At 43.2% G+C, this 25068-nt stretch overlaps 1 protein-coding gene across 2 annotated transcripts in view; it reads left to right on the forward strand.

Annotated features, from left to right (window-relative positions):
* The first annotated feature begins 2067 nt into the window (after window positions 1-2067).
* Window positions 2068-25068, forward strand: part of LOC138979397 (neuroglian-like) — a 71801-nt gene continuing 48800 nt past the window's right edge. The window contains exons 1-7 of one of the 2 annotated variants that reach the window (XM_070352110.1): window positions 2068-2207; window positions 5992-6747; window positions 7259-7367; window positions 8442-8638; window positions 14663-14851; window positions 23306-23443; window positions 23632-23740. In XM_070352110.1, coding sequence (XP_070208211.1) covers window positions 6675-6747; window positions 7259-7367; window positions 8442-8638; window positions 14663-14851; window positions 23306-23443; window positions 23632-23740 — 815 coding nt within the window. In that variant the 5' untranslated portion in view covers window positions 2068-2207; window positions 5992-6674. Of the gene's footprint in view, window positions 2208-4138; window positions 4250-5991; window positions 6748-7258; window positions 7368-8441; window positions 8639-14662; window positions 14852-23305; window positions 23444-23631; window positions 23741-25068 lie in introns of those variants that run through there. The other variant, XM_070352111.1, reaches the window with a different exon arrangement.

Below are 25068 nucleotides of genomic sequence, written 5' to 3' on the forward strand. Positions count from 1 at the left end.
CATAGAATCGGAAAAGAGAACATTATTTTTGAGTTCGACAAGTCATTATAATCTCAACACATGTGACACAAGTGACTGCTATCTGCTGCCAGGATACACTCTGTTGGTAGAATAGGAAAGAGAGAATGTTTTATGTCCTGCAGGCTAAATGTTTCGCCTCTTAAGGACAAGATATGGGTTATATGATTCGAGTTTTACGCCCTCGCGGCTTTTGACGAGATACACAAGTGTATGCGTGTTTAGGTGGTATCAGCCATCTGCACTTATGGCAGAATGACCAAGATCTGTTACGTGCCATTGTGGTGACACGGGGGTGGGACATGGCTTCCGTCTCTGGGTCTGCACATCATAAAGTTGACCCGTGTCCGTCCCGGCCCGAATTCGAACCTGCGACCTTCCGATCTGTTGGTGGAATACAGAGGAACCCCCCCCCCCCCCCCCCCCCTAGATGTTCTGTTCACAACCACAGTAAACGTACCCCCATTTTAAGACTCCTTCTTTTTAAGTTTAAAACAAGTCGCGTAAGGCGAAAATACAACATTTAGTCAAGCTGTCGAACTCACAGAATGAAACTGAACGCAATGCAATTTTTCAGCAAGACCGTATACTCGTAGCATCGTCAGTCCACCGCTCGTGGCAAAGGCAGTGAAATTGACAAGAAGAGCGGGGTAGTAGTTGCGCTGAGAAGGATAGCACGCTTTTCTGTACCTCTCTTCGTTTTAACTTTCCGTAGCTGACGAATGTTCTGCATATCGCTTGCTTGTTTGAAGCCAATCGCCCCCGATAAGTTCGTGTGACTCGCAGCCGTTTGTTGCGTTTTAGATTCAGAGGTACACAATAACGTGCTATTGCAGATACAGCGAGTCGCATTGAAATCACAAACTGACGACTAAATTGTGAGAAAAAAAGAAAGTGGTTCACACGGGTTCACGACGGCTCCGGGGTTAGATAAACCACGAAAACAGGTGTGTGGTTTACGTACGTGAGCTTAACAGCCATTCAAACGAACTGTTAACGGTTAGAACTGCTTTTTCATGAGAAGATTTAAATCGTTATGTAAACTGTTTGAGACAGACTCGGGCTTTAAGTAACCAACTAGACAGCTAACCAGCAAGCCATTAAACCGCGAGAAATTTGTTTTGTTTTGTTTCGTGTCTCGAGAACCAAAGGAGTCCCGCGAGCCGATTCAGCAACGATCGTATTCTCTGTTTTGCCCTCGGCCTGCTCTATAATAACATTCGTCCACAGCCAGTACTTTAAATCTTATTAAAACAAATCTTCCGCGAGAAAAAGCATGCCATTTTTGGCTCAAAATTGTTGCTGACGGTTTTTTTTAGTAGTGGACAACAATGAATATGTTCAAGAAATCGTTGCTTTTGGCATTGGGCTGTTCAAAGACATGTACGATTGATATGCAGTAGTTGGTTAAATTGTTTAGCTATATGTATTATGTTCGTTTGTTTTTATCGTTGGATTTCAATGAAGATATTTTCCGCCCGGATATCCTTTATCATAATCATTATAATGCGTGTCAATATTGTACTATATGTTTCTGTTACATAATGTCAGTATGTATTTCATGGTAAACCAGGAAGTCGGGAACAAACTCTACTTCTGAACTGTAGTTTGCTTTCCATTGTTCGTGTCGACTGTTGGACATAACTGGAATAACATTATATAAGATAAAATTAAACAAAATGAACAAAATAAATGTAAATAAATATTAAAATAAATAAATTAATAAATGAATGAATACTTTTTGGAATAATGTGTCTTCCCTGGTTGATGTTAGTGTCAAATGTTCATGCAAAAATGCCACAAACACGCTCGGAAAAAAAAATCTAAAAAACTAAAAATCCATTTTGTTCCCAATCATACCCCAGTCTAGAGTTGTTAGTAGGTAGGTTGCCCTGTATCTGAAACCTTCAATGTAAATTTTCCCACATTTTCTTCCCGACAATAAATAAATGTTTCCCTGAGATAACAGTTAGTCACATTGTTTGATCTATTTTCAGCCTGGATGTTTGCTGCGTCCTTATTTGAGTCATTTTGACTCGGAAGTTGATTTGATACGGTATGATTATATGTTGTGTTACTTTCAGTCCTGTCATCCGCTAAACCTACTTGTGTTGCGGCGCCAGAGTCTGTTCGTTGCCGACATATTCTCCCGTGATACTGTGATCAGTAATTCTGCTGCTCACCATATGGTAAGTTGATTTGTGAGAATGTACTGTTATCATCATCATCATCATCATCATCATCATCATCATCATCATCATCATCATCATCATCATCATCATCATCATCATCATCATCATCATCATCATCATCATCATCATCATCCACCTATTGCATATATATTCCACCTTAGGCACAAGGCGTCCAGGCTAGGTATTCCAGGGCAGCCATAGGGCAACACGGCGTAGCATGGGATATCCAAGAAGAGCAACTGCGGATGTCAGCGGGCAGAGAATTTTAAACAGAAGGGGCTTGGTATTTAAAGGAATTCTTTCCGTATTTGTGTAGGTTTGAAGAGCTTTTCAGAGCTTTGCAGTACCGAGGATAGATATTTGGGAAGGGTGTTGCCAAAGTGCCGAAATGCGCTTTGTAAGATGCCGTGAGATTCGCAAAGATTCTGATTGGCCATTTCCCCCACAGACTATACCCAGGATACGCCAGAAGGCCCTTGAAACCACAGCATACCGTATTCTGCGTGGCCTTAAGGATATGCAAATGTGTATGCATCATCATCATCATCATCATCATCGTCATCATCATCGTCATCATCATCATCATCATCATCATCGTCGTCGTCGTCGTCGTCATCGTCATCATCATCATCGTCATCGTCATCGTCATCATCATCATCATCATCATCATCATTTGGCCATTGCTGATAGTGTAGGACTTAAAGGCACATTCCTTCTCGTGAAAACGTCTCGGATCTGGCCAGGCTGTTACCGTAAACTACCTTGTATACGCCCTGTATCGAGTAAACGCCCAACCCCTTCTCTGGGCCGAAAGCTGTGCACAGGGTTTACTACTTAGTAAACGCCCACCCCCACTTCTGGATTGATGATGTCACGAAAATTATTTCTTGAACCTTTGTTTTCAGTTTTTGTAAACTTCCTCATGCGGTACAGAGAATTCACCCGTGTTTATAATGACAAGATGCCGTTATAAAGGCATACCGTTGATCAATACTCTCACCGCATTGCAGCTAAGTAATAAAAGAGAATTGAGATTTTCCAAGCTCTTCTGAAGTTAAAAATAATTTGATGGCTTGAATCAGTGCAATGAACTGACTGCCGCGTGTGCTTGTTTGTCATGTTTATTTGGCGTTGACTAACGCTGGTTCTACGAAGCAGAACTTTAGTTATCTTTTCCAGTTTTCACCTGAGTTATGTCACAGCATTTGTTTTAGATTTCTTTCATGATATGCTTTTAGGTTTCGTTCTGGCGAGGCACTTGCATACACACGAACTCGTGTGTGTCAAACTGAAAGAGACATAGAGAGTGGATAATTTGTCCACAGAAACAAGTCCCATCGTCAATTTTCTACCAAGCAACCAAATATTTCTATTTCTAACGAGAAACTGATCACGCACATGGTGCAGTACCTGGTAAACGCCCACCCCCAACTTGTGGGCAAAATTGGTGCATAGGGGGGTGGGCGTATAGAAGGTAGTTTACGGTACATGGGATACGACTATCCTTCCACTGGCTCACATACCAACAAATGAACAGCTTAGAGATGATCTTTGTGCACAGTAGGACAGTTTTGATGGAATAACTTTGTAAATGCTACCATTTAAAAAAAAAATGTTGTTTAAAGAAATAAGTTCATCAAGCAATTACAACGCAACGCGGAAAGGAGTCATGGTGTTCATTGTTGGTATGTGACCAAGTGGAGGGCTGGTTGTATCTCATGTGAAAGAATCGCCAGCATCATCATTATAATCATCCTCATCTCATTAATCATTAAAAAATTTATAAATTACTTTTTTTATCCACCTCTTGTGCTCTCGGCTTGTGTGACTTTTTGAGAAATCGTTATCGTGTTTTGAGTCGCGGAAATATTTCAAGCTCTCGTCACTGTGTTGATATTGATGCTAACAGTATCCACCATTGTTTGGCCGATCAGTTGATGCAGACGATAAATCCCTGTTCACATTGTGGTGCATTGTGGTATAGAATGTTAGTTACTGAGGGTGGACGGTCTCTGCTCGTTTTCTCCTGTTCTGTACTGGTGAGTGTTTCCTTTATGCTAAGCAATATGATTTCTTTAAACAGTTGTGTTCTTTTCAAACGACAATCCTCGGTATGAATATTTTACCAAAATATACCGTTGGTGTCTGATACGCAGTTGTACTCTTAGCCATTGAGTTCTTTCCTGTGGGAAGATGTTTTTGTTTGAATGTTGTCGTGGCTGTTGCTGCTGTTGTTCTTGCTGATATTGTGCAGATCAACTAGGTCCGTTTTTGTAATTTTATTTTAATTTTTTATTTTTTTACATTTATGTTTTATTTAAAATATTTTTTTTTCATTTTTTTTTACCGTTTTCAGGCTTTTTTGTGAAGATAATGCTCTTCCCATGCAAACCGTCTCGTTATTTATTGCATATTTGTCCTGGCTTTTTACATGGACAAAAGCTTCCTTACACCTCAGTGCATATTACAGCCAGACTGTTTCCTGTACCGAAGGGAAATATTATGCTGAATTAATGTGGTCACTGACACTTGTATCAATAAGCAAACCATAATGAAAAGAAATTTGTTTTCTCTTCATAAGAAGCAGACAGGCTGTTCAGTCTTGGTCTGCTTCCTAAAAAGGGAAAGATGCCCCCCCCCGCCCCCCCCCCCCCCCCCCCCCCCCAAGTAAAAACCTGGATTGATCTATTGTGATGCGCTCGAGAAGGTACCTTCTGAAAAATCAGGGCCGGACCAAGTTCGTTTGAGGGGGGGGGGGGGGGGGGGGTTGCAACTGAAGGCAGGGGTCCAAAGTCCACATTTTTTTCTCTGAGAGGTACATTGGATGGATTGGATGGCCGGGGGGGGGGGGGGGGGTCCGGAACCCCAGGAACCCCCCCCCCCCCCCAGATCCGGCCCTGAAAATCATTATTGGTTCTAATTGTAAGTTTATGTACATGTTACCTATCTTCTTCGTTGTGAAAGTTTAATCAGTCACCATCATCGTGGTGAGACACAGAAGAACTTGCTCGTCAAAAGCCACTATGTAAAAAACATACATCTGTGTGAATGACAAATACGGTCGTGTGAGGAAATATTTGTGTACACACAGACCAGTGATAAATGTGTGTCCTTAATTGGCAAAGATTATACACACGTACACGTAAAACAAAGATCGCTTTGCCTATGATAGTGCACTACACAATGCGTGGTACTATATTCAAATGCTTTCACTTTTTTTCCTGCTACATGTCATCAGCAAGCAGATACAAATAGACCGGATGTAGAAGTCAGAAATCCGAATGTTTGTTCGACCGGAAGTAGTTTAACGATGATCGTACAGGCAGGAAATCCTGCGAAACTAAATTTGCTTTCATATACTGTGAATCAAAACGGAAAATGTGATTCGTCAGGGGACCGTCACAAAGAAATGACATGCAGCAAAATGAATAGATAATAAAATTTAAAAAATACAAGAAAGGTACGTTTATGGACGTTTTGATTATAAAAAACCCAAAACATTCACCAAGACTTCGATCTTTTAACATATTAATGTATAAAGTGGAAAACAAACTACGTTTAACAGATTAATGTAGATGCATATTTGGCACCTTTGCCAACGCCTGTCTGTTTACTTGTTACTTCTTTCCTGAACAGAGGAATTTTCATCATTCTAAGGTCACTGATGTACTGACCTAAACTTGAATATGTCAAGGGAAATCAATCGGTACATACTGTTGTGAGTGACTCTCTTTGCGAAGGTTGCCCCACTGACCATTTTGCTTTGATTGTGTCTCTGCAGATCTCGGCAGGCGCGTTTATGCAGCAAAGAGAAGTAGGAAGGAGCTACAATTGTGAGGCTTGACCGAGGGCGCACCCTGCATCTCTACACAGCAGCCTCTAGGGTTGTAACTGGCGCTGCCGCTACAAGACTGATCCATTGCCTGCATCTCTACACAGCAGTTTCTGGGGTTGTAGTTGGCGCTACAAGACTGATCCATTGCCTGCATCTCTACACAGCAGCCTCTAGGGTTGTAGTTGGCGCTGCCGCTACAAGACTGATCCATTGCCTGCATCTCTACACAGCAGCCTCTAGGGTTGTAGTTGGCGCTGCAAGACTGATCCATTGCCTGCATCTCTACACAGCAGCCTCTAGGGTTGTAGTTGGCGCTGCCGCTACAAGACTGATCCATTTCCTGCATCTCTACACAGCAGCCTCTAGGGTTGTAGTTGGCGCTGCCTCTACAAGACTGATCCATTGCCTGCATCTCTACACAGCAGCCTCTAGTGTTGTAGTTGGCGCTGTCGCTACAAGACTGATCCATTGCCTGCATCTCTACACAGCAGCCTCTAGGGTTGTAGTTGGCGCTGCCCTACAAGACTGATCCATTGCCTGCATCTCTACACAGCAGCATCTAGTGTTGTAGTTGGCGCTGCCTCTACAAGACTGATCCATTGCCTGCACGACACACAGGGAGAGAAGACATGGCGGGAGGGACACGCCTGGCATCAATACTGCTCCTCTCTGTCTTCCTCTTTGTTCGGGCTCAGGATGACAGTCAGTTTTGCACTTGATCTTGTTTCTTACAGCACATACAACGATAGATTTAGTTTAATATGATGCAGTCTAATTTATGAACACGACCTCCGTTACTATGTAAGACATATGAGTTACCTGTTTCGTGTAAAAACTTAGATCAGTGGACGATGCGGCTGAGAGAGTGAGTGTGTGTGTATGCGGTGTGTGTGTGTTTGTGTGTGTGTGTGTGAGTGTGGGGGGGGATAGGAAGTGTCTTCAAGAGCATCTGTGTCACACAATTAAAAAAATATGCATTGTATACACTTTCTATTCAAAACTTCATTTGCTAGGTAATAATTATACAGTATTCTGCTTTTCTTAAACTTCTATGTTTTTGCTGCTTCTCATGCAACTTGTTGGTTTGCAAACTTTACTGAAAGAATTATATGGAAACTGGTAAAAGCATGCACCGTACAGATGATAGAATTGCGCTCTGATGATCAATACACATTTCCATTAATATTGTGTCCTGTTGTATTATTGCGCACAGTCCGAGAGCCCCCCAAGATCCTGGAGCCTCAATCAGCTAAAGAGTTGTTCTATGACGGAAATGTGGACGTCACGCTGCCGTGCAGAGCTTCTGGACAACCTGCACCTCTGTACGTATGTCAACATTTCGATAAATACACGTACATGATTTGCTCACGATGCAGCCGGTTCTTTTCCATTTCTGTCTTCCTTAAGTGGTGTTCACATGGCAGACTTTGTACCAATTCAACTTCCAAGTTCAAACTAGTTTTAAGCGACGATTCTCGCCAGACTTGAAGGCCAGTACAGCTATCGGAGCTTCCTCCCAATGCGGTAAGAGCAGTTTGGTTAGAGCTAACTAATCAGTAAGCGCGCTAAGAAAAGTCTGGGCAAAATCTTTCCCGAGTCACGGCCAAGTCGAGCAGTGCTCAACCGAGTTTTGGAGTCGCTGCCGAGTCTGGCCTAAATCGTTTCTAAATCGCTAGGGCCGTTCACATGGCACACTTTTGGCCTTAACGACTAGGGAGCGATTTTTAAACGACTAAAGTTGGGCAAAAGTTGGTTGCAAGTCTGTGATGTGAACAGCACTTAATCCTTCTCCTCTTCGCCCTCGTGTTTGTTTCGAGGAATGGGTTAGATTTCCATGATGCAACTTAATTGTGCTTCATTTGTAAACTATACTGCATTTGTACTTTCATTTTTATGCTGAAGGTGTGATGACTGTTATCTTAATTCGGAAGACATTTTGTAACAACAATTTGTTTAATTGGATCTCTGGTTCTAGACCTTCGACTGTTGCATTGTTACAACCATTTGGTTGTATGCTAGCCTGTGATTTCCAGTGACTTTATTGTTCTTGTTTTGCAGTATTGTACACTAGAGTGTAAAAACTTACGGTAAAATTATGAACCCTTTTCCCTTTTCGAATGCATCGATATTGGACAACTCTAGAATGTACACATGCCAGCAGCACAGAAGGTAACACCCCCTGCAGTTTTACATAAAATAATGTATGCAAAAACGACACTTCCGCTAGCCGAGTACATACCATTTACGTCAGTGCAAGTTTGACGAGACTCTCTGTGACTTAAAGCTGTGATCTCATGAGATGATGACTACAATCTAGGTCAAATAATATTCCTATCCGAAATCCAAAGACTGTTACGTTTACATTATATGAGTTGCTTTGCCTCTTTTGTGTACAGATACGTGTGGTACTGGAATGGCGCTCCAATTGAATCTACAAACCAAGCCATCACCTACGACCCGTCAAATGGCAGCCTGACCATAAATGGTCTGACCACGCGTGAAGAAGGCTTCTACAACTGTCGGGCCAAGAACACCTTCACTAACGGAATGTCCGCCGTGGCCATCTCACACAAGACAGAAGTGCGCCGAGCACGTAAGTGTCCCTTTGAATGCTTGCTGGTCAGATGATTTTATGAATTCAACAAGCAGGGACATTTATCTTTCACCATGCAGATGCTTTATGGGTCGTGGACCACCCAGAGATTATGTATTTCTGAAACTTTGAGCGTTCTGCTTGAGACTTCATGTACTCCTGTAACATCATAAGACTTTCCTTCTGACCAGATACTGATTATGATTGTTAACATAGAAATTAAGTAGATGTGCAACGCCAAGGCACTGCATACCCCAGCGAAAGACAGACCTCTCCTCCCTCTCTCTCTCTCAAACACACACACACACCGAACACACACACACCCCAAGTTACACACGTACACACAAACTCACACGCACTCACTCACACACACTTCATACACACAAAACACACCCCCATACGCACATATAGACAGACGGACATACACACCTTTACAAACAAACACACATACACACACACATACACTTACGCACACGCACAAACACACACCCACCCACCCACTCTCTTTCTTTCTCTCTCTCTTTCTCTCTTATACAAACAGACACACACCCACACAAACACACACATGTACGCACGCATGTACGCACGCACACACCCACAGACACACACACACACACACATTGACTCACACAAATCTCATACACACAAAACACACACTCATACGCACATACACGGTTGGCCTAGTCACTAGTGGTAAGGCGTCCGCCCCGTGATCGGGAGGTCGTGGGTTAGAACCCAGGCCGGGTCATACCTAAGACTTCAAAATTGGCAATCTAGTGGCTGCTCCGCCTGGCGTCTGGCATTATGGGGTTAGTGCATGCTAGGACTGGTTGGTCCGGTGTCAGAATAATGTGACTGGGTGAGACATGAAGCCTGTGCTGCGACTTCTGCCTTGTGTGTGGCGCACGTTATATCTCAAAGCAGCACCGCCCTGATAATTATGGCCCTTCGTGGTCGGCTGGGCGTTAAGCAAACAAACAAACAAATACGCACATAGACAGACGGACACACACACCTTTGCAAACAAACACATATACACAGTCATACACACACAAACATACACACAAACTCATGCACACACACATTCACACACACACACTCTTTCTCCCTCTCTCTCAGTCTTTCTTACACACACACACATACACACACACACACACACACACACACACACACACACACACACATACACACACACGAGTACAGACTCATGCACGCGCACACACACACACACACACACTAACACACACACACACACACACACATTAACACTAACACTAACACATGTGCATAAAATGAACACACACACACACACACACACACACACACACACACACACACACACACACACACCGCGCGAGAGAAAAAGACTACAGGGAGGCATGACGTCATGATGCATTAATTGTCGTCAAAGACTTTTGACCGTGACGTAATCTTCTTACGCGAGCTTTATCCATAGTCTTGAACAACCACACACACCTGGGACCAGTTTCATAAGCCAGAAACACAGTCGACCAACTGCAGTTGTCCGAGAGAACCACAGTAATCCGACGTTATCGGGTTTCACGAACAAAATTTCAGTCGGCCGACTGCGGGTCGTCTCACCGGAAGTTGGCCAAACACGGCGATGCTCTCCCCCCAACACTGTGTTCGGCTTACTGCGGTAAACCGAAAATAAATGTAATTATCCGCACAGTCAATGGCAGAATGCTCACACTTGTTTGGATTGTGAGCCAAACCTTGTGATTGTTCTTCGAAATGTATCTATCATGACGCAGTAATCCAGGAGACAAGTCAGGGTTATGTCTTGAAGACGTCACATTATGGCGTAAGAGGGTTCGACGTCACGCGAAGGAATTACTGAAAGTCTCGGTCATTGTTATTTTGAGCGGGCCGAGACTTGTTTTTTCTTCGAAATCGGCCATTTCCACGTGCGAATGAGCAAACGGAAGTGGTAATGTTGCTAAATTTAGCCCTCGACTTGGCCATTCGGATTACTGTACAGTCGGTCGACTGCTATCTTATGAAACTGGCCCCAAGTCTTGGAAACTACAGAATTTCTACCCGTCTTAAAGAGGCCTTGGGTGACGTTTGCTCAAAAAATGGGGGCGCCTATTGCACCCACCGTATTTTTGTTAGTATGGTCCCAATTTTTGGTGAACTTCCATCGTCAACTGTAGCCCATAGTCGGGCACAAAGAATCCTTCTTTATCATGTATTATCAGTATGAAAATGCGTTCGTGGGATACCTCCAGCTTCGCTGGGATAAACCATTTTTTTTATCCCCGAGTACGCTAGTACAAGGGTCCAGCAGACTTTAATTGTCTGTGTGTGTGTGTGTGTCTCGACTTAACAGCTTATTGTTGGGAAACTACTGGGCGCAGTTTGTTCAAAAGTTGATACACTAACTTGATAATAGGTCCGATTGATCGTATTAAAACTTCATAATGTTAAATGCGAAATAAACCACAAAAAAACGACTTGGCGGCGGGGGGAATTCGCGGAGCCACAGCCAGCCAGGCAGTCTCATAGAACAGCCGAACGCGTCACACATTGACGAGAAATATCACGCCGTGGATCGTGTAACTCTGCATTTGCGCCACCGCAACTTTTTATCGCTTCACGCCGACGAAGAGGCAAGCTGCGAGGTAGGTCTCTCGAATGATAAATTAAATTGTTAGAATGCTAGGCACTCAGCATGTTCTCAGGTGTTGCATTTCACATACTTATATCCTTAGCTATATTTCTGTATATATTTTTTGATGCTTTGATGGCCCTGGTGATCGTGACGATCTGTTTTTCTTCTCGTTTCCCCATGTTTTGGGCATATTTTCAGTTTCTGCGTCAAATGCAACAAAACGGAGATTACTGGTTATTCTTGGACATGTTCACAGATAACTTTAATGTTTTATGAATCTCCACGTGTAGTTTCTCTGTATATAGTTCCATATATACTTTGCAAGAAGCAGATAAAAACAGAGTGTCAACAACTCTCTGTAATTCGCCACCGCATCAATTCAATGTTAGATGTAACTCGTCACCGCATTTTTTGTTATTCGCCACCGCACTACGCAAATTGTTATTTTCAAACGCAACAACATCGTGGAGGCATTTAAACCTTTATTTTTGTCACAAAACTGACAGCAATTGATAGGAGCATTTTAACTTTAGTGCTGCAAGTTTTAAACTCAGGGGTTCAAGAGGTTTAGGGTATGATGACATCAATAGGAAATATAACAGTGCTTACCGTAAGAGTGAAAAAAAATACTATATTTACAAGTGGGAAATGCATCGATGACTGCTAGTGATGATCTGAACAGATTACGCAGCAAAATAAAGACACATCAGAACATGAAGACCAACGTTTTCACCAATGAGATTTCACTTCTAGGAAGGCACGCTGATGAAAAGTTTGTCCTCATGTTTTCTTATGCATTCATTTACATTCGGAAGATTGACTACACATACAAGAATGTACAAAAGCGTTCCGCATGGTTTGAACATTACTTAGTGTAAGGTGACGAATGGCAGGATGGATAGCGTACTGCCCCTATGATCCGCTTGATTTCCTTGATCCGCTTGATTTCCTTGGCCTCGGGTTCAATCCCTTGCCGGGACAGTTCATAAAGTGAATTTGGGTTTACGCTATGCATTAAAAGCTTGTCGTCAGTGGTTTTCTTCCGGGTCCTACCAGTTTGTTTTCCTCCACCATTTCAAAAATGTAAATTAATTGTGCCCATCTGCAAAAATTTAAAAAAAATTATCTTTCCAAATTCTGATTTCCTAATTGCAGCTTTAATCCTTCGTACCACATGGTGAGTGTGTGTTGTACGATTGTCACCATGTGAGCGTACGTGTTGAAACAAAGCGCCGCACTTTGAGCTCGTAATGAGAAATCGCGCGTATTAAATTTAATTATTATCATTATTATTAGTTACTGGCAAGCTGCTCAGATCAGCCCCCCCTCCCCCGCACACAAACACAACTGATTTTATATCAGTGAAACTAACCCCTGTATGCATTTTTTTTCTCAATTTATTTATTTAATTTATTTATTCTGTTTTTACAACCCACTGCCAAAACATTTCAATTTTGTTTGTAGTGGACATGTTTCTACATCCCCTGACCATGATCATTTTCATTTCTGATGTCTGATTTCTTTGTCTCCTCCATTTTATTTTTTTAAAGGCATATGCTTGTTGCAGTACACTCCACAATCTTAATCAATGTTTATGTCACACAGGATTGGAACCAAATTGTGGGGCCAAATACCACATAATTCTAAAATTCTTAAGCTTCGTTGGTGTTTATGTGTGTGAAATAATTCTAAAATTCAGTCATTCCTATTACCAGCGACAACACAAAAACTCATCAGTTTGACCCTGGAAGAGAAAAGAACGCCTCTGACAGACGTGACGTTTTTCGGGAAAGAAGAATGACGAAGAATGTGGGAGTGAAACGCCGCCAGGTGCGTCTCAGAAACGTGTTCTACAAAAGCTGAACTATACACTGAACTGAACAACTCCAAATCAATATTTTCAATTGGAAGTGACAGAATCACTGAACTCTTCAACATATTATGCAATTCATTAGACAAGTTGCGGTGGCGAATAACATCCAAGACGTGAAATTGCGGTGGCGAATTACACCAAGCATCGGTGGCGTATAACATGAAGTCTAATTGTTTGTGTTTTCTTTTGCCGCGTGCGTCACCCAAAGACAAAATTGTGCAACATCATTCATCAAGAATACAAAGGACTTGTTTAGCTCACAGGATATCATCACGGGAATGCATCAACTAGTGCTGTTTCGTTGAAGTTACGAAGGAAGAGACAAATCGTGCAATTTTTACTACAATTCCAGCAGAAATCGGACTTCTGAACTGCCGAAACCTGACATTTCGACTAAAAAAGCACGTGCCTTAGACCTTGAGTATATACTTCTTTAAAATGTACTAATGAAGAATCTAGATGATGCCTGAAAGTCCTACAAATTTTCATTTTCTGTGAGAGACCTACCTTGCAGCTTGCCTCTTCGTCGGCGTGAAGCGATAAAAAGTTGCGGTGGCGCAAATGCAGAGTTACACGATCCACGGCGTGAATATAGCGTCATAAAAAGATTATGCCACGGTCAAAAGTCTTTGACGTCTTTTTCTCTCGCGCGGTGTGTGTGTGTGTGTTCATTTTGTGCACATGTGTTAGTGTTACTGTGTGTGTGTGTGTGTGTGTGTGTGTGTGTGTGTGTGTGTGTGTGTGTGTGTGCGCGTGCATGAGTCTGTACTCGTGTGTGTGTGTGTGTGTGTGTGTGTGTGTGTGTAAGAGAGAGATAGAGAGGAAGAGAGAGAGGGAGTGAGGGAGAGAGAGAGAGTGTGTGTGTGTGTGTGTGTGTGTGTGTGTGTGTGTGTGTGTGTGTGTGTGTGTGTGTGTGTGTGTGTGAATGTGTGTGTGTGTGTGCATTTTCACTGTGATCAAATTACAAATAAACGAGAAAGGCCAGTCACCACGCACATCCTCGGCTCGCATGCAATGTATTTATATAGCAAAGGGAATGCCTGTAATTCACACAGATCAATCGCTTGGTCTTAAACGTGCACAAGACAAAAACTTTCATACTGGGGGAGCGAGCCAATCTGAAGAGTACTCGGGTCCAGCGCGAGCGTTTTTTTTTATTAATGTGAACTACACAGTCCAGATTGTGTGGGTTGTCTGTGATCCATGTGGAATTTGTGACGCAACTTTACGGTGTTTACTGTAATCCAGTATTGGGTGTAAGTCATGTTCGACCCATACACTTCAAAGAGGCGTTATAACGTTTATGTTTATTCGGATGACGTGGGTCTTGCAACACAGACAATGTTTGCTTGTTGTTGTTGTTTTTTGTTTTTATTAAAATCTTTCTCATGTGTGTTTTTGTGTGGGTGGTGTTCTGTACTTTCCACACGTAAGATTTGCAGTTCGTTATAAGTTTGCATTGCATATATATATTTAATGCATTGAAGATAAATAATATTTTCTGTATTGTGTCTAGGTATTGAACCTTGGGATAAGGATCAAGACAGAACCAAAACGGCGACTGAGGGAAACTACGTCTCCATTAGGTGTTCGGACACCCTGCCAAAGTACTACGGTCCCACCACCTTCAAGTGGTACACGGTAGAGGGCGAAGATGATCTGATTGAAGTGGAGGAAGATGACCGGGTCTTCATTGACAACAAAGGTGTGTGTCTTTGTGTTCAGCATGCTTTAGCAGAACCCATACAGACGGGCGCTGTGGTGTGGTGGTAAGACGTCGGCTTCTTAATCGGAAGGTCGTGAGTTCGAATCCCGGCCGCGGCCGCCTGGTGGGTTAAGTGTGGAGATTTTTCCGATCTCCCAGGTCAACTTATGTGCAGACCTGCTTAGTGGCTTATCCCCCTTCGTGTGTACACGCAAGCACAAGACAAAGCGCGCACGGAAAAGATCCTGTAATCCATGTCAGAGTTCGGTGGGTTACAGAAACACGAAAATACCCAGCTTGCTTCCTCCGAAAGCGGCGTATGGCTGCCCAAATGGCGGGGTAAAAACGGTCGTACACGAACGCAGAAGAAGAAGAAGAAGAACCCATACCATTTCTACGTATTTTGTGCGCAAAATTGCCTAAAATACGATCACTATGCTCGGTTGAAAAAAATACGAGAACAATTCCTACGACTACTTTTCTTCACAAGGACATTCTGAAGTCGATCCAGTATTTGTTTACACACCTTTTGGCATGTCATACGACGCGTAGTTTCTATTAACCCAGTTTAGTGATGAACATGTCACTATCGCCATTTTGAATTTCGTAAGAAGTGACGAAATGAGAGCAGTGGCCGAGGTCTTGTCGGCTACGTAGCGGCTTTACGCAAATGCGCAGAGCCTACGGACACCCGACCGTAAGATGAAAACGTGGTGGGCATGACGCGAGCGTAGCGAAACTTGCGCCGCTACGTTCACCGTAAAGTTACGACAGCTCCCCCCTTGTCGTAAACCTTTGCGCAGCACGCGTGTGGCGAAAAAACATGGCGGGCAGCACGTTATTTTTTCGGATGCTTTTTCGGCGGAACTTCAGCCGTCAACGTATGTTGCTGAACAGATCCTCATTGCTTTGTTTCTTTTTTTTCTAGCAAGGTGTGTGGACATAGTGTATCAATAAAGTTACTGCCCTTGAACCGGAGGGTTGCTCTCCCTTGTATCACGACCATGTGAGAAGTACGAAATAGAGCGGCTCTTCATTGAAACCGTCTTCGAAGTGTTTGTATGCCTAGAGCATGACTGGAATATGTTAGTTGCATCAGACAACACTATTCTACAATTGGTCACGAGGAAAAGGAGTGTGAACAAGGTGAGAAGCGGCATTTTTCTGTCAAGAACTTTCGTGTGAATCAGAAAGAATTTTCCAGACTGCGTGACGTCACACCACGTGCGCGAGAGAAAAAAAGATGGCAGGAAATGGAAATGATAACGCTGACGCTGTTCCTCAGCAGAGAGTAATGAGCTGTGCTAGTGGCATAGGAAGTGCAGGACCATTTGATCCAAAAGGCGATCCATCTAGTGTCTCTACAAGATGGACGAGGTGGAAGAGAGGTTTTGAACTTTTTCTGGTGGCAAGGGGTGAGACTCCGGAAGGTCAGAAAAAAGCGCTGTTACTCCATTGTGGTCTGTGCAGGCTTCGAAGTTCAGGACACTTTTGACACTCTACCAGAAAGAGGTGACAGCTATGATGAAGCTGTGGCAGCACTTGATGCGTACTTCAAACCACAACAGAACTTCATTTATGAAAGGCATGTTTTTCGGCAAATTGCACAGATGCCAGAAGAAACAACGGCTCAGTTTGTGACAAGGTTGAGACAACAAGCTACAAACTGTAATTTTGCCGACAAGGTAGATGAAAACATCAGGGATCAAGTGATCGACAAGTGTCGAGACAAAAGGCTCAAGTCAAAGTATCTGGAGAAAGGAACTTTGACCGTAAACCAACTTTTGGATATTGCGCGTGCGCATGAAGCAGCAGCGAGGCAGTTGAAGATGATGACAGACACTGATTCTGAACCTGGTCAAGAACTGGTTGGTGCTGTGTCCAGGAGAGAAAGAGGAAACAACAGACGTTGGCAAACTCATTGTGAATCTACTCATCATGGAGGTGCTATAAAGGTGACCAGAAAGACAAGAAACCCCGTGAAGTCAGATCTAGTACTGACAATAAACTGTGTTACCGCTGTGGCAAATCAGGACATTGTGCCAAAGACATGACATGCCCTGCCAAAGGGAAACGCTGTGCAAAGTGCAAGAAATTGAACCATTTTGCTTTGGTATGTAAGAGTGGGAGAGTGAACACTGTCAGTGAGAATGATGGTGCTTGCAATGTTGTGCATGTTGATGATGATGATGTTTGTGCATTCACAGTAGACGGGAAAAAGTCACTTGCTGTCATTGATGTTGTTGTAGGGGGTGTTCAGGCATCATTTGTAGTGGATTCTGGAGCAAGCAGCAATATAGTAGCAGGGTTCGACACTAGCGGGGGCGGAACGCCCCAGAGTTTTGTGTTCCGCCCCAAACATTGCCGAAGCTTGGGGCCCACTCCGCCCCAGGATAAATTCCAACAATGACAAACCGAAAATTCTAATGCCAGCAGAGCCAATCACTAAAAATCGCCAGTCAAAGTCGTCACTGAAATTTGCGTTACGATCAATGCCGCAGTCAAGAAAAAAACACATTCAAATCGTCGAAGGACAATGTCGTAAGGGAAATAACTCCCAGATTGCGCTCTTTAGCGTGAGAGATAAGTATCGCCTTCAAATGCCAAACGCAAAATGTGGCGACACATCCCTGATGTAAAAAGACATGGCAATGAAGATGAAGAACAGGGTGGAGAGAAACGAAAAAAGGAGACCGATGCAGCCAAAAGCGCGAAGCGCTGTCGTAATTTCAATGTCAAATGGTTGAAAGAATTTCCCTGGCTTCAGTACGATGAAGAAAAACAGACAATGCATTGCCGCACGTGAATACTGAGAGTGGGCCCCAGATTTTTTTTTCCGCCCCAGCAATTTCCATCTCTAGGGCCAGTGTGGCCCCAGGCCAAATAAGTTAGTGTCGACCCCTGAGTAGACAAAAGCACATGGGAAAACATGAAACAGAAGCACATCAAATGCAGATTGCATGCAAACACTACAGGAAAACAGCTGTACGCTTATGGTAGTGACACACCATTGAAGATTCTAGGCGCATTTGAGGCTGACATTTCATTGCAACATTTCTCTGAAAAGGCATGCAAGGCACAGTTTGTCGTTATAGACGGAAAGGGAGTTTCACTTCTGGGGAAAGAAACTGCAGAGAGTCTGGGGGTACTCAAAATTGGGATTTCACTTGTTGGATCTGTGAGTGAGAAACCTGAAACAAAAGCAGAATTCAAACCATTGTTTTCTGGGCTGGGAAAGTTGAAGGACACACAGATTCATTTGCACATGAAAGAAAACGCAAAACCCGTAGTTCAGTCAGCTAGAAGACTGCCGTTCAGTCTCAGATCAAAAGTCGAAGCGAAAATCAAAGAGCTCGAAGAACTCGATATCATCGAACGCGCCGAAGGACCGACTACATTTGCTAGTCCGATCGTGGTTGTGCCGAAGCCGAACGGAGATATTCGTCTCTGTGTAGACATGCGTCAATCGAACGAGGCGATCGAACGTGAACGATTCCCGATGCCGACGATTGAAGAAGTACTGGCGGAAATGAACGGTGCGAAAGTGTTCTCAAAACTAGATCTAAATTTGGGCTTTCACCAACTCGAACTTGACGAAGAATCTCGACCAATCACAACATTCACCACTCACATTGGGTTGTTTCGGTATAAACGACTAATGTTTGGAGTGACGTCTGCGCCGGAGATCTATCAGTACACGATACAGCAAGCGTTGCAAGGTTGCATTGGTGCTCGCAACATGACAGATGACATCATTATCTTCGCAGATACAGTCGAGGAACATGACGCGCGACTTGAAAGCGTACTCAAGAGACTGAAAGAAAAAGGGTTGACGCTGAACGCAAAGAAATGCGAATACCGGATGAATGAACTCAAGTTCATGGGGTATCTCTTATCCGAAAAGGGGGTAGGACCAACTGAAGCAAAGGTTGAAGCCGTTCGGAAGGCTGAAAGACTGACTTGCGCAACAGAAGTTCGTAGTTTCCTGGGCTTAGTGAACTTCAACGCACGTTTCATTAGTGACCTGGCTACGAAATCGGAACCGCTGCGTAAACTGACAAGAAAGAACACTCCATTTGAATGGAATGATGAACAGGAGAGAGCGTTCAATCTCTTGAAAGAAGAGATCACAAAAGCCGGAACTCTAGGGTATTTTGACATGAACGCGACCGAGACACGTATCATCGCTGATGCTAGTCCCGTGGGGCTGGGTGCAGTGCTAGTACAAACGCAGAACGGTGAAAAACGCGTGATTTCCTACGCGAGCCGTAGCCGTTCAAATGTCGAAAGACGGGGCGGATCTGGGTTTTGAAAGGGGGGGGGGGGGGGTGCAAAGTTCTTTTTTTTTTTTTTTTTTGTATCTTATCAGCGAAGGCGCGAAGCGCCGAACCGATGGCGCGAAGCGCCGAGCATGCTAGGGGGGTCCGGGGGCATGCTCCCCCGGAATTTGTTTTTAAAAAGGAAGCAAAATTGTGCAATCTGGTGCAATCTGAGCGTGTAAAGTGCTATTTTCAGGTGATACATTTTTCTTCTTTTTTTTGTTTTTTTTTTGTTGTCCCGCTGGGGGGGGGGGGGGTGCAATTGCACCCATTGCACCCCCCCCCCCCAGATCCGCCCTTGCCCATAATGCCAGACGCCAGGCGGAGCAGCCACTAGATTGCCAATTTTAAAGTCTTAGGTATGACCCGGCCGGGGTTCAAACGCCTTACCACCAGGCCAACCGTGCCGGTTTTTTTTAATTGATTTCGTATAACCACTGGTGACTTTTTAAGAAATAAATTCATAATAATAACAATCGTTTCAGCACAGCAAGCAGTCAGGGTGCTGAGTGTTGGTATGTGAGCACGTGACTAGATTACCTGCTCCCATGTAAAAGCCTGGCCTGTTCTGAGCAAGAGATCCAAACAGTTTTCACGAGAAGGAGTGTGCCTTTAACATTTTTCCCAATGAAGATCACGATCATATTCCCCGTAATAAGCATACATCACTCTACACCAGCCCCGAAATGCCTGCGAGGGGGGTCGGCTTGGTGTATGTAAGCTAGTATATCACGTCGATATTTCATAAAGACACGTGGTAGAGCGCTGTCAGCCGGCCTTCTTTTAACTCTACAGACGTGTCCCTAAGGGCCCCAGACGGGGAAATTATGTCCAGCCATAGCACAGACAACGTGATGTCCGCATTTTTCTAGCTAGTGTAATAGTGTCATCCTGCGAATCAGTTATCGTCCGAAAGATAAAAGGTCATCTAGCGATGTGCAATCTGGTGCAATCTGAGCGTGTAAAGTGCTATTTTCAGGTGATGGTGCGTACAGATTTTCCGGAGGCACCTTGGGAAGCCATTGCTGTGGATCTGTTAGGACCATTACCGAATGGAAGATTCATACTTGTAGTCGTTGACTACTATAGTCGTTACTTTGAGATCGCGATACTCAGGTCGACAGTGACAACCAAAGTGATCGAAGTATTGGAAGACATTTTTGCGAGGTATGGTTTACCCAAATCGCTGCGTGCGGACAACGGACCTCAGTTTGCTGCGTCCGAGTTCAAAGAGTTTCTAGACGTAAACAACATAGAACTCATTCAAACTATACCGCTGTGGCCGCAAGCCAATGGAGAGGTTGACAGACAAAACCGTACACTCCTCAAAACTGCTCATGCTCAGAAAAAAGACTTAAAACGCGAACTAAACAAGTTCTTGATCGCGTACCGCAGTACACCACATCAAACGACTGGTGCAACACCAGCTGAACTCATGTTCAAGCGAAAAATTCGAACCAAGTTACCTGAATTAGAACCGGTGCCGAAAGAGCTTGAAGAAAACATTCGCGACCGTGACAAATTCCGAAAGGAAAAGGGGAAGGAATATATGCAGACATGAAACGGTGTGCAAAAGAGTCTGATGTGAATGTAGGGGACGCTGTACTCCTTCAACAGAAGAAACATGACAAATTGACTCCGACCTATGATCCAGAACCGTACAAAGTCGTAGAGAAAACAGGTTCTCAGGTTGTAGTTCAGTCACCAGATGGAGCGAAAAAGTACAAAAGAAATGTAGCACACACAAAGAAGTTTGTTACTCGCGAACAACCAGGAGAGACGACAGATACAGATACAGGCATTCAAACTGGTACAAACACAAACTCTCACACAGAGGACATCATTCATGAACACACAAACAAAGCAGAAAACACTGAAATACTGAGAAGGTCTGGGAGAGTGCGAAAAGCGCCAGACAAATTCCAAGATTATGTTGTTGAGTGAATGAAGATAAAATGGAAGCAGTTTTGTGCCAAATATTGGTTACATGTCCATGGTTTGATAAATGTAAGTTTTTGAAGTTAAATGGAGATTACTGTTTGAAAGAAACAGATTGTTTCTCTTTCACTTAAAATGATTGTTTTATCTCTAGTCAAGAGTTAGGAGTCAAAATGATTATGCGTATTTGTTGCAGTTAATTATGTTTGCAGTTATTTGAAAAGAAAAAAAAATAATGAAGAAAAAAAGGGGTTGTAGTGTATCAATAAAGTTACTGCCCTTGAACCGGAGGGTTGCTCTCCCTTGTATCACGACCATGTGAGAAGTACGAAATAAAGCGGCTCTTCATTGAAACCGTCTTCGAAGTGTTTGTATGCCTAGAGCATGACTGGAATATGTTAGTTGCATCAGACAACACTATTCTACAGTGTGGATTTCAACTTCACTAAAATGTCCGCCGCAGTGCTTTGGAGCTCCAGCTTCGACAACGTGATAAAGAACAAAACGAATACTATATTACGTAATCAAACACATCATGACGTAAAGTACACAAAAAGAAAAAATTCATATGGAATTAAAGAATGCATTTTACTGTGTTTATCCCTTTTCGGATGGCGTGGGTCGTGTACGACCATTACTTTTGATCAGTCTGCCACTCTGTCAGACTTTTGAACCCACGTAAATGTAATTCTCTTCCAAATGTTACTGTGACATCTATTTGCTTGTGTTGACTGTAAGAATAGCTTTCAGTTTTCTACGAACAATCACTCAAACAGACATGGCAAGAGCTAGTATATAGAGATTACACAACGTCATCGAGTGAGGGACCGAAAAATATTGAAACTCGAGGATGATTTTTTTGTGGTATCAACCGAGATCGTAGGTCGAGGTTGATACCACACAAAAAAATCATCCGAGAGTTTCAATATTTTTTGGTCCCTCACAAGATGACGTTTGGGTAATTTGTGTATACAATGATCAACGACAAAGACAAAAATTAAAACAAAAACAACACGAACTCTTTAACGTTGGCGTGTGAATACACAACCGGAAATAGATCTAGATCTAAATTGATCTCTATGACCCGTGCCTTGATACCATTGAGATCATAGGAGATGCACAGCAGTGCCGATACCAGGTTTCTTTAGCTTCACTTTAAAATGATATCAGAACGATAGTTATTCACTTGACCGAGACCGTGAAAGTGAACACAGGAGAGTTGCATACGCACCATTCCTGCACAGAATGTCTCTGGTGGGCGAGGGGGGAGCTTGATGCTTTGCACAGCATTTTCATTCCTGTCAATGCTCACACATTTGTTTGATACATGTACTAACAAAAATTGTTCAGTTTTTTTACTCACATGCGAAGCAAAAGTGAGTCTATGTACTCACCCGAGTCGTCCGTCCGTCCGTCCGTCCGCCGGCCGGCCGGCCGTCCGGAAAACTTTCACGTTGGATATTTCTTGGACACTATTCAGTCTATCAGTACCAAATTTGGCAAGATGGTGTATGATGACAAGGCCCCAAAAAACATACATAGCATCTTGACCTTGCTTCAAGGTCAAGGTCGCAGGGGCCATAAATGTTGTCTAAAAAACAGCTATTTTTCACATTTTTCCCATTTTCTGAGATTGAATACCTCACCTATATATGATATATAGGGCAAAGTAAGCCCCATCTTTTGATACCAGTTTGGTTTACCTTGCTTCAAGGTCAAGGTCACAGGAGCTCTTCAAAGTTGGATTGTATACATATTTTGAAGTGACCTTGACCCTGAACTATGGAAGATAACTGTTTCAAACTTAAAAATTATGTGGGGCACATGTTATGCTTTCATCATGAGACACATTTGGTCACATATGATCAAGGTCAAGGTCACTTTGACCCTTATGAAATGTGACCAAAATAAGGTAGTGAACCACTAAAAGTGACCATATCTCATGGTAGAAAGAGCCAATAAGCACCATTGTACTTCCTATGTCTTGAATTAACAGCTTTGTGTTGCATGACCTTGGATGACCTTGGGTCAAGGTCACATGTATTTTGGTAGGAAAAATGTGTAAAATATTGTTTTTCTCAGTTTTATTGTAAAATTATTCTAAAAGAAAGATCAAGGTCTGTTCAGCATGTGAGTCGTGTGGGCTTTGCCCTTCTTGTTTCTTATTGTAAATATGTATTTTAAATATGAATTTCAGGAACCCTGCACTTCACTTACGTGCTGCGGACAGACGAACAGTCCAACAGATACTACTCCTGCGCCATGTCCAACGTGGTTGAAGGGAAGATTACTTTGGGAGGAAGAACCAGACTGGTGGTTCAGAAGTCAGACTCCAGTAAGAGTTATATTTTTTATCCACGTCCATTTTGAGTAACCAGTTGTAAAATTGCAAAATCTTTTGTTTGTTATTAGCTTTAAATTTTCACGTTGTTTGTTGCCACTTTAGATGAGGTTTACACTGTTGAAAAAAGACTGTGTTATTTTGTTGAAAACGCCAGCTCAAACCACTGTCATTGGTTGCAGTCGCTGAGGTGAAGCCGGCCCTGCAGTTCTCCACGAAGCTTGCGGGAGATGGGGCCTTGACCTTTAAACGCAACACTGAAGGACACCTGGAATGTTTCTTCAGTGGATAGTAAGTGTGTGTGACAGTCTGTGTGAGGGGGGGGGGGGTGTTGTGGGAGGGGAGGGTATGACTTGTGTGTGTATACACATAGATGTATGTGTGTCTTTGGGGTGAATTAGAATGTATATTTGAAATGTTGCCTGGTATCGTTAAGCGTTAGTTTTTTTCCTCGTCTAAGTTTGTTTCTTGTTATTTTGTTGAACCCTTAGTGCTTAATTGTGTAGTCCAATTGTTTCTTTTGATGAAATCAAAGAAGGGCAACTTGAGAGAATGCAATTGGAGGTAATGTTAAGCTCCGTCAAGCCACGAGGGCAGACAGTTTAGGGGACAATTCCTAGTGAAAGTAACATGACTTTCTGGATCATGTTGTTGTTTTTGTTAGCAATCGCCAAGTTCAGAGGAATGTATGTGTCCATGAAGAAAGCGTAACAAACAATTGTCAATTATTGAAAATCAGTCAAATTCATTGCTCTAAACGTTTGACAAACCGCACAGACCATTCATCTGTCTATGCAGTCATTCTTTGCAAACATTAATAATACAGTGGAAACCCCTTTTACTGCCCTGTTTTCTTAGATTATCTGTTCAGAACCTCTAATTTTACACCCATTTTAAAGGGCAGCTGTCGGGTTGTGGCTCTCAAAATCTGTTCCTTAGAATGAGTTATCATGTAACTGAAACTATACTTAAAAGTTACTTGGTGATTTTGACAGCTTGATAACACAAGTCCGAAGACTTTAGACATGCTACAATGTCTTTAATCGAAGAAAGTTTGCATTCTTGGCCGAGTCAATGCAGCCCGCTCGAAAATTACTTCCCTTGGACGCGTGACGTCAGCCGCGGAATCGGCCGGGTTGAACGGTGCTCTCTTTATGCCGTGTAATGGGCACAATCGGGTTGTCTAGTCAAGCCCTCAAGCATACTTCACGGGTAGGTGAAGAGAAACTTAGGATGGGGTGACTTCTCCCAGGCCAAAATTTCGCAGTAAAAAACGGAGTTCATAGCATGTCTTCTGTCCCCCTCCTGCTTTTGTTCCCGGACTTGAACCCTGTTTTTGTTCAACTTATTGGCAGATATTGTCACGCATCGAGGAACACAAACACACACACACAAACACACTCACACACAGACACACACACACACACACACACACACACACACACACACACACACACACACACACACGTGTTATCACACAAATACACACACACACACATACGTGTTATCACACACACACACACACACACACACACACACACACACACACACACACACACACACACACACAAACACACACACACACACACACGATAACCATCACAAACACAGTTTGACAA

The sequence above is a fragment of the Littorina saxatilis genome, linkage group LG11, assembly GCF_037325665.1.
Source record: "Littorina saxatilis isolate snail1 linkage group LG11, US_GU_Lsax_2.0, whole genome shotgun sequence".
In the NCBI taxonomy this organism is placed as follows: Eukaryota; Metazoa; Mollusca; class Gastropoda; order Littorinimorpha; family Littorinidae; genus Littorina; species Littorina saxatilis.